The following is an 18,481-nucleotide window of genomic DNA, read 5'->3' as shown; positions in this document are numbered from 1 at the left end:
CTATGTCTAAGATTGGCAACAAATAAAAATAACCTTTTCTATAACAGTTTCATGTTTCAATATTTCCTAATAAGTATATTACGAGTATATTTCTACGCTTTTACGTATTTTATTACGATTTTTTCACTGAGGGGAGTTATTTACGGAGAATAATAATATCGATACTGACATAAGGCTTCATCGATACCTGTATAATGGCTCTGTAATGTTAAAAATATATTTTTACCTTACAGGGTATCACTTTCAAAAACATTAGGGGGTCGATATGATGTGCCAAATTTGTCTTCATAGCTATTATGGTATAGAACTAGGTACCTACATATACTGTTTGTGGTGTCGTACTCGTATGAGGATGTCAAAGAGAAGGCAGAAGACCGCCAAACATGGAAATTGCTCCACCGAAAAGAGTCTTACTCTTAAATATATGATGAGGATTATGTGTACTAGTAAACTAAATTAATATTTTTGCACAAAGTGGTCCATTCTGGTTATTCTTGTTTGTATGTTGACATTTTTTATAAATTTAACGCGTGTGTTAGATAAATGAGTATTTTTTAATAAATATTATAAACTCAAAAATTGATAGTCAATATTACTTTCAAGGCAAAACTTGTCAGGAAGTTATATATTTACTTTGATTCATAATTATGTTAAACTGCATAATCAATAACTGGATACTATTTAAGTTTTAAGTAAGATAAATAAAATAATAAACTGATGTGTTTGAAAATAAAACTGTTTTATTCAAGTAAATATTCCAATTTATTAACATTATCATCAACAACTTATAAACACAATCACTATTAGTTTATAATTCAGTAAAAGATGATTTAATTAATTATTAATTAATTAATCCATCTAATTAATCAAGTAAGTACATAATTATTACAATAATTACCAACATAGTATTTACTTAACTTTCAATATTCCTTTGGCGATGATTAACTCAGTGCTGCAGGGCAAAGCAGAATGCAGAATGCTCAATGCAGAATGCAGAATGATCAATAAATTGATCGGTCGGTCCCTTTTATACCCATTTCTACCTGGCAACTGGTTGATCATGCCACTTGTCATTCGATAAGTGACGTCACAGAAGTAGTTTCTCATGTACCTCGTCCATTTATCGAATTATGCAGAATATAACTATTAGAATATATTTTCAATAAACTCCGTTATACATAATTATTAATCAGTAATATTAATTCAAAATATAATTACTTCAAAGTTGTTTACAAATTTAAGTAATAAGTTAACAGACTTACTGTTTCTCTTGTCAACGGTGGTTTCGTATCGTACCTACCCACATAAATAGCAAATTCTGTAAAATTCACGTAATGTTGTGTTAAATGTTTAAATAGTGTAATATATTATCAACATTGAACGTCAAAGAGAAACAGGTCAGTTTTATACGTAATACAATTTGTACATAGAATAACAATATTTTAACACGGCCATACTGACGTATACTTCGTTCTCGAAGTACACAATTAATCAATAATCTTAATAATAATAAAAAAACACCATAGCATAATCATAGGATAGTGATTGATTAAAATAATATTAACTTTGACCACTTGCCAGATATCTAGACATGTTTGTCCCATTCACCCGCTGCTAATGAAATGAACAAACACCAAACAAATGGCCGACCAGCGGAGTGCTTTAACTAACTCAACACTTTGCCAATCATCTAGACATGTCAATCTCATTCACTCGCTGCTAGTGAGACAGAAAAACACCAAATGAAAGGCCGACCAGCGAAAGTGTTCAACTACATCGCTACAAATCCAATTACAAATAATCAATCATTGAATAACTTTAATCAATCACTTTTAAGTGATTTTGACCAATAAATATTAATTATACGTATAACCTTTGCATGATCACTATTCGAATATAGATTAACATTATGTTATGTAAATATCGTTCGGCCAATCTGACGAATCATTGCACATTGTGTTAAAAATATTAATTACAGTTGCTACACATCTTTCTACTTGACCATAGCTTCGTGGTACACCTGAACTCTGCTCCACTGTCGCTTGTAGCGGGGTTAAAGGTGGGCAAAGCGATGTTTTTGTCTCTTCTGCGAGCAGCTTCCGTAACCGCTTTCAGAAGGAGCCACTGCTTCCAAATTCATCTGAAATTATACAAGTATATATGTAAAGTGTAGCTGGATACAATCCCACTTCTGATGTTAGATAAATGAATAATTTTTTTTTAAATATTAAATATTTTAAAAACTCTAAATTTAAAAGTAAATATTATTTTCAAAGATAAAACTTGGCAGGAAGTTATTTATTTACCTTGATTCATAATTATGTAAAACTGCTAAATCAATAACTGGATACTATTTAAGTTTTAAGTAAGATAAATAAAATAATAAACAGATGTAATTGAAAATAACACTGTTTTATTAAATTAAATAATCCAATTTATTAACCTTATCCAATCAACAACTTACAAACACAATCACTATTAGTTTATAATTCAGTAAAAGATGATTTAATTAATTATTAATTAATTAATCCATCTAATTAATCAAGTAAGTACATAATTATTACAATAATTACCAACATAGTATTTACTTAACTTTCAATATTCCTTTGGCGATGATTAACTCAGTGCTGCAGGGCAAAGCAGAATGCAGAATGCTCAAAGCAGAATGAATGCAGAATGCAGAATGATCAATAAATGGATCGGTCGGTCCCTTTTATACCCATTTCTACCTGGCAACTGGTTGATCATGCCACTTGTCATTCGATAAGTGACGTCACAGAAGTAGTTTCTCATGTACCTCGTCCATTTATCGAATTATGCAGAATATAACTATTAGAATATATTTTCAATAAACTCCGTTATACATAATTATTAATCAGTAATATTAATTCAAAATATAATTACTTCAAAGTTGTTTACAAATTTAAGTAATAAGTTAACAGACTTACTGTTTCTCTTGTCAACGGTGGTTTCGTATCGTACCTACCCACATAAATAGCAAATTCTGTAAAATTCACGTAATGTTGTGTTAAATGTTTAAATAGTGTAATATATTATCAACATTGAACGTCAAAGAGAAACAGGTCAGTTTTATACGTAATACAATTTGTACATAGAATAACAATATTTTAACACGTGTGTCTCTATTTTAAATGTTCTCACAAATTAAATGTTAAATATTAACTTTATTAAATATACATAAACTCCATCTTTTAACAAAAAGTTTTGACAAAAAATAAGTTAAATGGCCACGAATAATTCATATTATACAGGGTCTGTTAACTTAGCGAACAAACAAAGAAACCGTAATTTAGTTTTGTTTTCATATCACAAAAACATTCGTTTGTACCGAAACGAACACAACGCCATTCCATTTTATTTCACAAATTACGTTTAGGTATGACTTAGATATTATGATAAAGTAAAAAGGAAGAATATTAGGAACCTAGAGGAGTCACGAAAAAACGGTAGCACAGGTTTTTATAGAGAGCTCAAAGGTACAATTACATTTAATAAACACATTTTCCTGATTTCCATTTAATTTTCATATTGATTTAATGCAATTCCAGCCGCGGTTGTTGCCAATTCAGCAGCGACATGCCATTTTCAACATAAGTTACGACAATCGCCATGTCACGGGCTGTCATTACTTAATAACATCAAGTTGAATCTACCCTTTAGGCACGTAGGCCGGTACGTAGGCATAGAGCGCTGATAGGGCACGCGCGTCGTCTAGTCATAATCATAACCTATCGAAAGCAAAATATATATACTGCCGTATTCGAACTTCAAGATATTCACAAGAGACGACACGTACTAGATCCATTCTAGATACGTTATAGTTTAGATATCAACTAGTTCTCGTTTGCAGCGCAATTCGCGCAACCAATGTCACTTTTACGTTAGATAGAATAAGATATCTATTAGATGTGAATTGGATCTCTAAGTCATATCCTGTGGAAATCGTTCAAGGGTCTCTCCAGTATCGCGCAAATGTCGAATTTGACAGGTTAGATCTTAAATATATCGTTATCGTATCTTGGTGATGTCTAAAAGATATCTAATAGATGTCTATTTCAAAAACCGAATCGGGTCCATAGTCAAGTCCATGCAAATGATTCCAGAATTCCAGACTATCAAGTTTATATCCGGCCTATAGTTCGTAGCTCATGCTTAAATTGCTTAATTATTAATTCATCAGTGCGTCTTGTTTATTCTCATTGTTTATTATTTCTTTCATTTTGTTCAGTTCTTAAGTCAATTTACCTACATATTTCGTAACGTATATTGATGGCAAATTGTATATATTACGTTTATTCGCCGTTGAGTGTGAGCCTAATGTGAACATCTTTTTGGGATAATGTCATGTCGATATTTACATGACGATAATCGCGGGCCTGCCACGGAAGATGGAACCTAACTATTAAGAGCTGTATTCCTATCTTATAATCGTTATGGTTTTGATATAGATTAGATATGATCGATCGCGGTTATTGGCGCGTGTGAAATGCATTATGCGCTTAATGCATTGTCAATCATGTTAAGGTCTTATCATAACAATATCAGCGGCTAGTAATTTGCTACCAGAAAAATCGCGGGCTAGTACTTATAGTTATGCAAATGTCTTCTTATTTCCTCGCAGTAGTCGTGAAAAGCACTATGTAATGCCTCGGCCGGAAACGCTAAAGATGGACTCGTATTATTTGAGGGCCTCCACTAACGTGTCGGCCCTCAAACTCACTCGTCCATCTTTTAGCGGTTTTCCGTCCTCTCCTACAATGTACTATAATTCCACTGGGTACCTATATTTTGATTGAGTATTGGGACACTACCTATACCTACTGCACATAACGAGTATAATTAGGTACTCACGATGGTAACATACCCTAATTCCTTCAGTGCAAAGTAATGTCGAGCTTTTCTACCGCGTTTTAATTAACTTTTTCCATAATTCATTCATTATGCCGAAGCGTGGGTGAGCACCGAGCAATTATACTTTAACTGGGAAAAATATGTTCTACACAGAACTTGTTATGCGATGTTAGAGTACTTTATTATTTGCATGTTGGCTAGAGAATAATTATGTTTTTCCTGTAAATAATGCAACTACCTACTTGTTAAGTTAAGCGTTTTAAGTGTTAGAATTAAAAACGTTAACGTAGTTCGTTGTAACATTGTTGTTTAAGTTTTTCTTCAGTGCATTTATGCAGGATGTGAATGCACTTTAAATTAAGGAAGACGTCTAAGTCCCTTTTTTATCGAGCGAATGTATATAACCATTTAGGTAAGTATTTGGTTACCTAGTTAATCAGTTATTCAATCTATAAAATACCACAAATCGTATTTAGTTTTATTTTACCATAAGTAGAGCAAAACAGTTGAAATTTTTTTATTCTCTGCCCACGGATAATTTCGGACTTGAATTTATATCAAGGCCATCGTACAAAGGACGAATTCCTCCAGTCACTTTTCCTCTAATCAACCTCTGTGTGTCCTGCGTATGCAAATAACTCTGGATTCCAACAGCTTGACGATCACAGGCAAGTGTTTACTTCAGGGCAACCAGCGTAAATGTGGCCTTGAAAATCGTAATAAAAGCGAGTAAAAGAGTCAAATTTTTTACTGGTTCGCTTAAGGATACGGGAATAACCATGGCCTGCTTCTATTTACACGAGCCTGTTAAATAAAACTCAAACAGAAATTAATGGATTTTTTAAAATATGCAGCAATTAAGACGGGCACAGGAATACCTTATTATTTTATAAGTATTCAGAGACTTTGGAAATAATAAATAATATAGAATGGGCCCGAATAACATGAAGAACTTTGAAGACGAGAAGGCGAAGTTTCTTTCGAATATAGAAAAATCGCTCTGTTAATTTCGAGAATAATTCAAAGAACATTGCAACCCGAATATTTACCTAAGTAAGATTTTAATGTAAGGTACGAGTCTCAGTGCTCGATATGTTAATACCCAATAGTTGACACCCTGCTGTCACCTTTAATGCTAATGACATAATTTTAAAAATAACATAGTAATACATGAACAGGACATCTACCTTAATAAGAATCTTCTGTTAGCAGCTAACTCGGAGCACGAACACTAAAGTGATATCACTACACCTTATAAAACAAAGTCCCCCGCCGCGTCTGTCTGTGTGTTTGTATGTTTGATCGCGATAAACTCAAAAACAACGGATTTTCATGCGGTTTTCACCTATCAATAGAGTGATTCTTGAGGAAGGTTTAGGTGTAAATTTTGCTAACCAGTGCGAAGCCGGACGGGTCTCTAGTTTATTATTAAAGTTTGTTACCTTAAGAGACTCGATATTAGACATGACATCGAACCTCTAAATGGAAATCAGAAAAATGTCTTTATTAAATGCAATTGTACCTTTGAGCTCTCTATAAAAACCTGTACTACCGTTTTTTCGTCATTACTCTAGGTTCCTAATATTCTTCCTTTTTACTTTATCATGATATCTAAGTCATAAACGTAATTTTTGAAAGAAGTAAAGACTTCTATAGAAGAAATCAATGAGAAAATGCATAAATATGCATTAATAAACTTTAATAATAAACATCACTTTAGTAAGCACACGTATTAGCAGTAACGCTAAAACAAAGCTGCTTAGCTTTATTATGCATGCATAATCAATTAATCACATTAATAAAGTACGGGGCATATTTATTCATAATGGACATATTTTACGATAAAATTGCCTAACAACTCCGGTGGAGTTTTATGCTCGTAATCTATTTAAACCGGCATTAGTGAGCGGTAATTACTCTACATCATTCCTCACTTTGGTAAGTACTAACACGTTAACACGTTAAACGCCATACACGGAGGTCACTAATTAAATGACGCGCTTACTAATGCGTTGTATACTGCCGTATTCGAACTTCAAGATATTCACAAGAGACGACACGTACTAGATCCATTCTAGATACGTTATAGTTTAGATATCAACTAGTTCTCTTTTGCAGCGCAATTCGGGCAACCAATGTCACTTTTACGTTAGATAGAGTAAGATATCTATTAGATGTGAATTGGATCTCTAAGTCATATCCTCTGGAAATCGTTCAACAGTATCTCCAGAATCGCGCAAATGTCAAATTTGACAGGTTAGATCTTAAACATATCGTTAACTAATAGATGTCTATTTCAAAATCCGAATCGGGCCCATAGTAACCAATGGCCTCTTGTGTCTATAAAAATATTTTTAATAATTTTACAAGGAAACAATACTTATTACAATACAATACAAATACTCGTTATTGTACAACCTCAATAAAACATTTACAGAGAGACATGCACAATACATGAAGACAGAGGCAACAAAAGGCGGTCTTATCGCTAAAGAGCGATCTCTTCCAGACAACCTTTAGCAATAACTGTCTTAAATTGTACGTTTGCCAAAATATATTTGAACGGATTATAAGTATCGCGTATTTAAAATACATCCCGACACTGCAATAATCGTGGTCAACTGACCCTGGACATTTTGATTTATTTGACGACCTCCAAGGTTAGATGGTAGTTACCCTGCCTACGAAGCAGGGTATGGAGGGTTCAAATCCTGTTAAGGGCATTTATTTGTATGTACATCACAAATATTTGCTCTTGTTATCGATGTTTTCTTTGAATTTAGGTATTTATCAATGTATATGTATCTGTTATATGTACATATATAATTATATGTATATAGTCGTCTAGTACGTACAACACAGGTCTTATTGAGTTCACTGTGGGCCTAGTTCATTGTTGTAAGATAGTCACATATTTATTTAATTATTTAATTCAGGAACAACTTCCATTTGTAAAGTCGCAAGCCTGAACCACTCTGATACTCTTAGTTCTATCTATAAGCAAGTCGTAAAAGTACTAGAGCTCGATTTCTCCCAGACTTTGTAGTTTTATCACCCTGCAAATTTATCTGCTATTTCGAGTAAGGTATTAATTAATTAGATAAATATCTCATAAAACCGTGTTTGTATGGTAATTATTAGTTTTTTTCCATATTGGGTCATCTAGCGTGTTAATAGAACATGCTAAAAGATTTCTTCTAACAAACTACGCCACTATTGTCCCCTGGACAACGGGACAAAATAAAAACAAAAAATAGTCGAACCACCCAAATGTGTACCTAATTTACACCTGATTTTTGTCTTCAGAAGTATATTTGTCACAGTTATTAATAATTTATTTATTCGGGTTAAAACTCGACGAACAAAACTTAGTATGCGTTTAAAAAAAGAAGTATAAATATAAGATGTGAACGGTTTATGTAATGCAACACGTCCTTTCAACTAAAAGTCACCTTAACGAAAAGCTAATTAGCACCTACAAATAATAAAATAAAACGTAAATTAATTTAAACCAAAGGGACCCTTAAATCCTCTCATTTTTGACGCCGGTCCCTAGTTTTAGAATGCTAAAATGACATATAAAATTGGATTGCTGCATTAAATTTTGCTTATACTTGTTCTAAACGTGAATTACAGACGAAACCGAGTAATAACATACCTCTACTTTCAGGCTTTAAGGGTAAATTCTCCCATGAAATATAGCCTCATTTCACGGCTCTACCTAACGTAGTATTAAATTTAAGCCTCATTTAATCATCCTGGCAGTATTTGTTGTACGTGCCGCTACGCCGTAGGCCTCCGTGTAGCCGCTACGCCGTAGGCCTCCGTGTAGTCGCTACGCCGCGTAGGCATTTTATACAAGTATTAATCAATTTAATTGTTTGTTTCAGATGGTTCGCGGGAAATGAAACCGGTAAGTTACAGACCGAGTTCGCGCTAATTGAAATTAATAACAAGTTACTATGTAATTCATTGCTTTTTTTATTACGGAGTCGTTGCGAATCGTTATTATATCGTAACCAACTTGCAAAAATGAAGAGAGACGAATTATACTTACCTTTAGTTGGATTACAGTTCTTCAACATTTTATTTCATGTCTAAATCAAGCCTGACAAAGATATTTGGAAATACCGTTTACACATACAAGCACGAAAATCACTAAACATTTTTATTTGAACCGGATAATATACTCCCTACAGGAATCTTTGAACCCGCCCACGCCTATTTGCTTTGCTATTTGAGAACAAATATTACGTCTAAATGGGCCCGATTCGGATTTTGAAATAGACATCTATTAGACATCTTTTAGACATCACCAAGATACGATAACGATATGTTTAAGATCTAACCTGTCAAATTTGACATTTGCGCGATTCTGGAGATACTGTTCAACGATTTCCACAGGATATGACTTAGAGATCCAATTCACATCTAATAGATATCTTACTCTATCTAACGTAAAAGTGATATTGGTTGCCCGTTGCGCTGCAAAAGAGAACTAGTTGATATCTAAACTATAACGTATCTAGAATGGATCTAGTACGTGTCGTCTCTTGTGAATATCTTGAAGTTCGAATACGGCAGAATATATCAAATAAATCAGAAAACTTACCTCTTTCTTCATAGGACCGATGTTAACATACGATAGTCACAGATGTGGAAATAAAAGATAACAATTTTTTTTTTTTAATGATACGGAAGGTAAATGATAAATGACGAATCCCCTAATGGTAAGCAATTACCGTTGGCCTTGGACACCCGCGCACCAGAGGGGTTTATTTTATTTTATTTATTTATTCGGGTAATTACAACACAATATCTAAACTTAATTACAAAAGTATCGTTAAACCAGTAAGGTTTGTCTCGATACTCCATCCGCAGTTGCAAGTGCGTTGCCGGCCTTCATAATGCGTCATTATATGATTAAATAAATTATATGAAGGATAACAGAATTTTCTTGAACTCGCTTCAGTTGCGAATTAAGTCATAATCAAGATGTTTCAGCGTGTAGCTAATTGACCGAAGTCTAACTGAACTAATAAATCTCCGTAACATGTATGTACATAGTCACGCCGGAACTAATACGCCTAACTTTACTGCCAAGTAAATATCGGTTATATAGTGAGCTTTGTGATTAAAGGATAGGTCCGCAACAATCTTCTGAGCAAAATGATAGGGTTAACATGGATATTTTATCATATAAAATACCTATTTATGATATTTCTTCAGTCCTGAATGTTTTGTACTATTTACAGGCTTGGAAACCGATTTGAACCTAAAGATTGATGTGATATATTTCATCTAATCTTGCTCGAACTTACCTACCAATGGTGTGAGCGAGATGCACAGCGAGTATAATACATCTGTAACAAAAAACCGGGCAAGTGCGAGTCGTACTCGCGCACGAAGGGTTCCGTACCATAATGCAAAAAAAAACGAAAAAAAAAAGCAAAAAAAAAAACGGTCACCCATCCAAGTACTGACCACTCCCGACGTTGCTTAACTTTGGTCAAAAATCACGTTTGTTGTATGGGAGCCCCATTTAAATCTTTATTTTATTCTGTTTTTAGTATTTGTTGTTATAGCGGCAACAGAAATACATCATCTGTGAAAATTTCAACTGTCTAGCTATCACGGTTCGTGAGATACAGCCTGGTGACAGACAGACGGACGGACGGACGGACGGACGGACGGACAGCGAAGTCTTAGTAATAGGGTCCCGTTTTACCCTTTGGGTACGGAACCCTAAAAATTACTGTTATAGATTGATAAATCCGCTATATGAATACCACTTCTGCTATGTGATAATCTGATAATGTTTGATTAAAATATCAGCGCAACTAGTGCAAGCGTAACACAATGTGTGCACATTGAATTAATGTAATATTTCAATATTTTAAATACGCCTTTAGTGCTGAAGTTTCTTTATATTAAGGCAGCGCGGCAAATCAGAAGCTCTAAATATGCAAATTATATTACTTTGACGTTGGCTCGCGCGATTATTTAAAATGTTTATACTTGCTAATAAATGTTTATTTAGTCGCTGTAAAGTGCTTGGAAAACGGTTGAATAGCTGCCATGCAAGTGGTACTTGATTTAAAATTCAATTTGAACGCGTTGAATAATATGTTCTTTAGTGGAGAAACTAAAATATTCTGGCCATTTTATTACTTACTCAAGCAAAATGTTCTTATAATAGAATAATTATTATAAAAAAGTTAAGTATGTTTTAAAGAACATTACAGAAATAGGAAAATATTTATGAGTCGATAGTGACTTGAAGATGAAGAACAGCTTAAAAAGGGGATCTAAGTAAATGTTCATCAGAACTATTTCGCCATTGATAAAAAATTCGACGTAAGCTCACAAAGTTTGACAGTTTCGAGCGCTGATATTTCCTCCGCTTTATTAGAATGGAAACTTTGCAACAGGTCGTATATTAATGTTAGTGGCGCGAGCGAGGGTGAACCTTCACCAAACCAGAGTGACGTGACCAGGCCCCTATTTCACCAAGTACGACAGGTACGACAATTGTCAAAAAATGACAGACCTCTGTTTCACCACACCGACATTTGTCAGTGACATATGTCGAGTGACAATTGACAAGTGACAGGTGACAGGTGACAATTTCGTAAATTGTTTTGTATAGAATTTCATATAAACATGACAGGTATTTTGGTACAATTGTCCATCTTAAATTTAATGACAATTATTTTGTGAAACAAGGGTAATTTTTACTAGTCGATATATTTGTCAATTCTTGACGAGAGGTCGTTAATTGCTTTCAATGTGCCGTGTTGTCATCACTAACATGATATTGATTGAGATCCCAACCCCATCTAATGCAGCGTATACGTACATTATTTGTTGACAGGGCGTGAAAGCATTATTTTTTTGTTACTTTTAAGTTATTTTTTCTGCAAATGCAAAGTGCAGTGACGTCAAAGTAGAAATCTATTCGTACCTAGTTTATATATTCCCTTGTATAAGAATATCACCTCTGTTGCTTTCGCGGAGATTCATTTTCTAACCAAAACCCTAACTTTACCGTTAGTGCCCACGTAAATTACTTCGCCCAAGTAAATTATTAAAAAAAACAATACCTACCTAAACATACCTAATTTCGCTACCGGTCCCCAACTTAATCAAAACTATACTGAGACTTATTCCAAATCCAAATCCTAAATGTTGAAGTACTAAACGCCGTCGTACGCAACAATTACTATTTATAGTGTTATTATCATTTCATGCTTGTTAAGAAGAATTTAAAAGCGATTTAAAGCGATTTTCATTTGTACCCTAAAGGCGAATTTAGGGTACAAAGTTTTGCCAACGTTTGCCAATAACGGGGTTTTACTAACAACGAAAACACTACAATTGTCACCTAAGCCTGACACAGCTCCGATTTCATTTCAAGAATTACCGACAAATTGACAAACATGTCGACTTATAAAAACGACTCTTGTTTCATCAAATCATTGTCATTAAATGAAAGATTGACAATTGTAACTAAATGCCTGTCAAGTTTATAAGCACTTCTATCCAAAAATAGTTTACGAAATTGTCACTTTTCACCTGTCACTTGACAATTGTCACTCGACATATGTCGGCTTGGTGAAATAGGGGCCAGGAGGTTGATATATGAGTATTGACAGGATCATACACAGAGCTACATAGCGTAGATACTTTAGAAACAAATTCAATTATTTTCAGAAAATATTTTATAATCTGTTAAGCCATTTCCGTCACTAGAAAAGAGCGGCAAATTTAAAAAATGTAGGTGCGAAAGGTTATCATCCCATAGAAAATTTGAATTTTACGCTTTTTTACTGACGAAGTTGTTTGACCAACTATAATTTCTTTTTATTTCAAGTAGAAACACTATTATATTTATTTCAGTTTATAGCATAGATACTTATTGGAAAATAGGTCGTGAAGGAATGAATGAATGAATATCTTTTAAGTACACAATTTAAATTTATGTCATCATCATTCGCTTGCCGCTGTCTCATTTATTTATGATCGGCGTAGCGAAGCATGTCTTTTTGAGACGATATAGAGATCAACTAGATCTACATTAGATATCGACTAGATGTGACTTAATTGGATATCTAAGTCATAACTTGTCGAAATCGTTCAAGAGGACCTCCAGAATCGCGGAAACGTCAAATTTGACATACATATCTTACAAATATCTTTAAATTATCCATATCGTAACTTGTTGAAGTCTAGTAGAAACCTAATTCATTTTCCGAATCGAGCCGTTAAAGATTCACTAGATATGAAATTGTAAAGATATGTGACGTTCCACGGCAAAAGTACCTTATGGCGGCTGGCGCTTTCGTCGCATAGCGCCGCAATAATTGGAGCGGCGTTAATAATAGCGTAAGCGCCAACCGTCATAAGGTACCTTTTGCCGTGGAACGTCACATATCTTTACTATTTCATATCTCGTGAATCTCTAATTCATTTCCCGAATCGCGCCGTAAGTCTTTTAACAACAACTCAAGTTATTGTAACAACAGCTCACAAAGTCGTAACTGAACAAACGTTTGAGCGAAACCAGATATTTTCGTTAGCTTGTTTTAATTTTAATTCTATGCCCCGGGCCATTGTCCCATGAGAAATTAATTGGATGCTTTTCTATGCAAAGTGGCTAGCTCGATACATTGTATAAAATATTATTTACATATAAATGAAAAATAGTTCGCATTTTTATGGGCGTGATAGGTGTTTTAATTTATGATAGTTAATATACGTCGGTGCGATCTACAATGATGATTACTAGGTAACAATGCTTTCATTTCATGAAGTAACAATTTAAGGTTCATATACAGGTTATTAACCTTGATTAATAAATTCAGTTGAATTTTACTTTACAAAACTGCCATGAAATAAAACCATTGTTACCGATCACTAATGATTACTAAGCAGAGAAGGCTGCAAGCGACGTCACAAACTTTTAAATTAAAGGAAAATTGAACTCGAATGGAGTTGAAATCTTCCCGAAGCGGTATTTAACTTTTCCGTGTAATTAAAAAAAACGTGATGTTTCTACATTTATTTACAGGCATTTACCTACTTACAGAATACCTAACTCTTTTATATTTTATTACTAATATGTTATCATTGTCATAATCAATATTTCAATTATTGTACTTAGGTCATACTGAAAATTCCTGGACAGGCCACTTAGAAAAAATAAGTCGTCTCATATCTCATATATCAGAATCCAGAAACTTTCAGTGTGGCCCACGTAGTTGAAAGATAACGAAGGCTCGATAAAAATGTTAATAGCATAAATTATTTTGTTACAGGATGTGCCTGTGGAGGAATTGGAAAAGTTAAAGGCTGGTGAGTTTATCTCTCTGTAGGTATATAATATCTAGTTAATATTTAATAAGCGGTGAATGTTTACTTGAAGTAAATTGTTATGTGGGCGTTTAGTTACTTTTATTAAAGACATCATTATATCACACTTGCTATATTTTATTCTTTAATATAACCTAACATTCTCAGTTAATTTAATAAACGAATTAAAACTCACATTTTAATATATTGATACGTTTTAAATATAATTTGGGACATTCATTCGTGTATACAAACAAACGCACAACTCCACAAATTGACAAATCTTATAAATAAAAACATGCTTTTAACTAAATTCAAAAATATTTATGCTTACAAACAAAAAATAAAGTTACCTACCTTTATGAGATGCTATGAGTAGGCTGTCTCTGTTCCCTCGTCGATAAAAATGGAAGTATTTTTCTATCAATGAAAACTTCAACGGTTAAGTATTTTTCTTATTACATTAAGAGCCCATCAACGTGCACACTAGCGCCACTGCTAAATAATCGTGATTATTTAAATTTCACGACAGGTATTTAAAAAACGTGGCCGCTACGTACTGTATTTTGTATACTTAAATACAAAATACAGTACGTAGCGGCCACGTTTTTCAATCTATGCGTCTAAAGTTAAAACGGCCGTTTTTGTTTTGAGTTCATAGATCGATGAATCCAGCAACATAAAAACTAGTCTGATGTATTCCAAAGGTACTTAAATACAAAATACAGTACGTAGCGGCCACGTTTTTTAAATATCTCTCTTTAAATTTAAATAATCACGATTATTTAGCAGTGGCGCTAGTGTGCACGTTGATGGGCTCTTAAAAACATCAGAGATTAGTTCTTTAGCAAACTTATTCCGGCATCCTTAAAAACCTGTTCTAAAGTGCCTTTGAAATTCAAGAAAAAGTCATTTCAGCAACAGGCCGCAGTAAATATTTACAGCTTATCCTGTTTGGCCAGGCCTGGCGATTCACCAAACTTATCAATGCAGTCGGAAAACAACTTTTTATATAGTATTAAACAATGAAGCAATGTTGCTGTAAAGTTTGTACAAGATAATAAATAACTTGGGGCCTACTGAAACTGCCAACCAGGTAGTTATTTGTCTCAGGTAACTTTGGATAATGATTTCATTAAAAATATAGGGTAGTTGCCAAATGTAGCAAACAAATAACGATAAATATTTAATATGAACATAATATGAATAGCTCTGGTTAATAAAATAGAATGCTTAATAATTAGTAAAGCGTACATCGTAAAGTCTTTAGAGTGATGAAATGTGAATACGAGAATTTAATGCGATTTAGCAAGTAAAACACTACATAAATTTAAGTAGATATTGGTAAGCTTCAGGAGATATCACAATCTTTTAGTTTTTAACCGACTTCAATTTCATAGCAGGAGGAGGTTCTGTATTCGGTTGTGGCTTTTTTTTTTCTTTTTCTATGTACGTTCACCGATTACTCCGACATCCGTAGTCCGATTTGAGTAATTCTTTTTTTGTTTGAAAGGAGCTATCTCCGAGTTGGTCCCATTTTAATTTGGTTTTGTTCTGATGATGGGATCCATGAGGAATTGAGGGAACTCCTCAATTTTTAAAAGCACGTGTTAAGTGATTTCGAGGTTTTCTAAAGTAACTCGAGCATTTGCTTCCGAAAACCACCAATGTGATGTACTGCAACTGTAGCCTTACCACGAGTTTGACATTGACATATCCGCTAACGTCTTATGCATCTAAATGTAACTTTTTATGCATCTCGCTCACACTAAGGTTAGTACGAGCGAGATGCATAGGAAGTAAGTTACACACATGCTAGCAAATATATCAATGTCAAACTCGTGGTAAGCTGGTAAGGCTACTGATCGGGGGTTAGGGTTAGGAGTTAAGGGGTCAGGGATTAAGGGGTCGGGGAATGGCGGTTGAAGGGTTGCTGGTTCAGGATCGAGGGGTTCCTGGATCAGGGGTTGATGTGTTGTGAGGTTGAGTGATCGGGGGGCTGAGGGATTGGTCAGTGGCGGGGCGGGCGGATGGATTTAGTTGACAGGAATTATAATTTCCCAGACGGACTCGAGAAAATTCCTGATTACATATTTACTAAAGTAATAGGTACACGAATTTAGTGTTAAACATGATCTTGTTTTTCATTCATGCGTCGCGTTCTTAACAATGCGTTAAAACTAAAAATGGTAAAGTAAAAACATTTTACAAAAAAAATTAAACCTACTTCAAAAAGGATGAAATAAAATATTATCCTTTTTTATGTCTATGCGTTACCAACTGATATGTTTGAAGTCGGTGCCAAGCCAAATAGTAACAATACCAGTCAAAAATAATCAGCTTTATGGCTATAAATACCATTAGAACTGTACTAATAACTATTATAAATGTGTAAAGAATTCTGTCTGACTCTTTGTCGCCTTTTCATGGCTAAACAACTGAACCGCTTTAGGTGAAATTTGGCAAGAAGGTAAATTCCTTGAATTGTTTTATATTTTGAAATGTAGTCCTCTGGATAAGGGACGGGAAATAACTCAGTCCCAATCCCACACTTGCGTGTTATATACTGTTCGAGCATTAGTAAGAAATGCTCTTTAAAAAATACGACGGCAAAAAAATGCATTTATATTTACACTAATGTGCCGACAAATATGGTACGGACTGCGCCAAGAAGGTTTGATTGTGTGTTCTGAGGTGTGTTCTTAGGTCCAGTCGACGTCAATGATATGTTTACACTTTTGCACCTTACTCCTTTCTAATAAGGCGAAAAGTGTAAACATATTTTTAACATCGACTGTACCTACAGAAAATACGTTCATTGTCGTCATGTAAGGCAATCCAACGTAGGTAAATCCTTATCGAATCGCACCAAAGTCATGGTATGCTTCAAAATTTGGCTTGGCACCGACTTCAAACATATCATTTGGTAACATAAAAAAGGATAATATTTTATTTCATCCTTTTTGAAGTCGGTTTAATTTTTTTTGTAAAAAGTTTTTATATTTAGTGCGTTACCCTTGAATTCTATTTCAAACTCCTATAATACAAGACATAACTTTATCCAAGCTGTCCCATTAACCATAGAGAAATAAGTAACGATAGAGTGCTAACTCCATACATCAGTTTTCTGACCAAAACGCGGGTTATTTCGTAGTCGACATCTAGCGTCAAGTAGTGGATTTATCAGTACCGCTACTCTCCATAACTTAAAGAGAAACTAAGCGAATAATAAAAATCTACATTCAGAAGGTAAGACGGATCATGGGATTTGATCAATCACACGTTATCGACATTCTAATACATTCAAGGACTCTTGAACCCTTTCCGTCTTTTGTCCGCCTTAAATACGGTGTTTGACTGACAAGACAAATCAGTTTTTGTTTTTCCCAAGCCATAAGCCACCATGGAGTGTGGAACACAGACGTGTCAGGCATGCGTCGTTAAATACACATATACAATACGGTAAAAATAAACCTTTGTAAATATTCCCACTGTAGGTAGGTATTAAATAAAAAATGTGTCAAAAAATTACGAGGGTTACTTTTTTCCTATATTTTTCTTGTGCTTTATTTTGCCCCTGATTTGATTTATTTTTATCACAGTCCACATCCCTTTTGTTGACACGCTGTATTGTACGCAGTTATGACTGTTAAGGTTAGTGTGCTTTTTAGACTTTCCCAGTTAGCATTAAGTTTTTAATCCTTTAACCGCCCACTGACATCTAGAGCAGCGTAGCTTTGGAAAAAATATTTTAAAGCAATCTCGTTCTCCCAGGCAATTCATAATAAGTAACTATTGTTACGAAACCTATTAGATTTAGATTAAAAGCATAAGATTACATTTTTAACCTAAGTCATTCAATACCTATACCATAAGATTGTAACTACTACGTGTACCTACTAAACTATAACATACTTATTCTGTATACCTGTATTATATGTAATACTATAATTCGAAGGCTACCAAATTAATAGTATTTGTTCTTTCTTTTGTGTGGGCTTGTCAGAACAGCTTTATGTTATCTCCTCACATCATCTTCTGCTATGATACACAATCTAATAAGATCAATATATCATAAATATTAATATATTAGATAAATATATCATAATAATTGAAGCAGACTCCAGCTGATTCTAATACCGGTATTATATACAGGATAAAACTTATCCAGTGTATAAGTATAGTCAGAACCGTCTTTACCATAATGGCACACGGGGCCCGTGCCCAGGGCCCCCATCCTCGGGAGGCCCCAAAGGAC

At 34.1% G+C, this 18,481-nt stretch overlaps 1 protein-coding gene across 1 annotated transcript in view; it reads left to right on the top strand.

Annotated features, from left to right (window-relative positions):
• LOC134792377 (uncharacterized) overlaps positions 1 to 18,481 on the top strand; it is a 130,454-nt gene that overhangs the window by 75,483 nt on the left and 36,490 nt on the right. Inside the window, exons 3-4 of the mRNA XM_063763664.1 lie at positions 8,763 to 8,785; positions 14,190 to 14,226. Coding sequence (XP_063619734.1) covers positions 8,763 to 8,785; positions 14,190 to 14,226 — 60 coding nt within the window. The remainder of the gene's footprint in view (positions 1 to 8,762; positions 8,786 to 14,189; positions 14,227 to 18,481) is intronic.

This window comes from Cydia splendana, chromosome 7 (genome assembly GCF_910591565.1).
Source record: "Cydia splendana chromosome 7, ilCydSple1.2, whole genome shotgun sequence".
NCBI classification, from domain to species: Eukaryota; Metazoa; Arthropoda; class Insecta; order Lepidoptera; family Tortricidae; genus Cydia; species Cydia splendana.
Note: the sequence above shows the minus strand (reverse complement) of the source record. Positions and strands in the feature narration are given on the sequence as shown.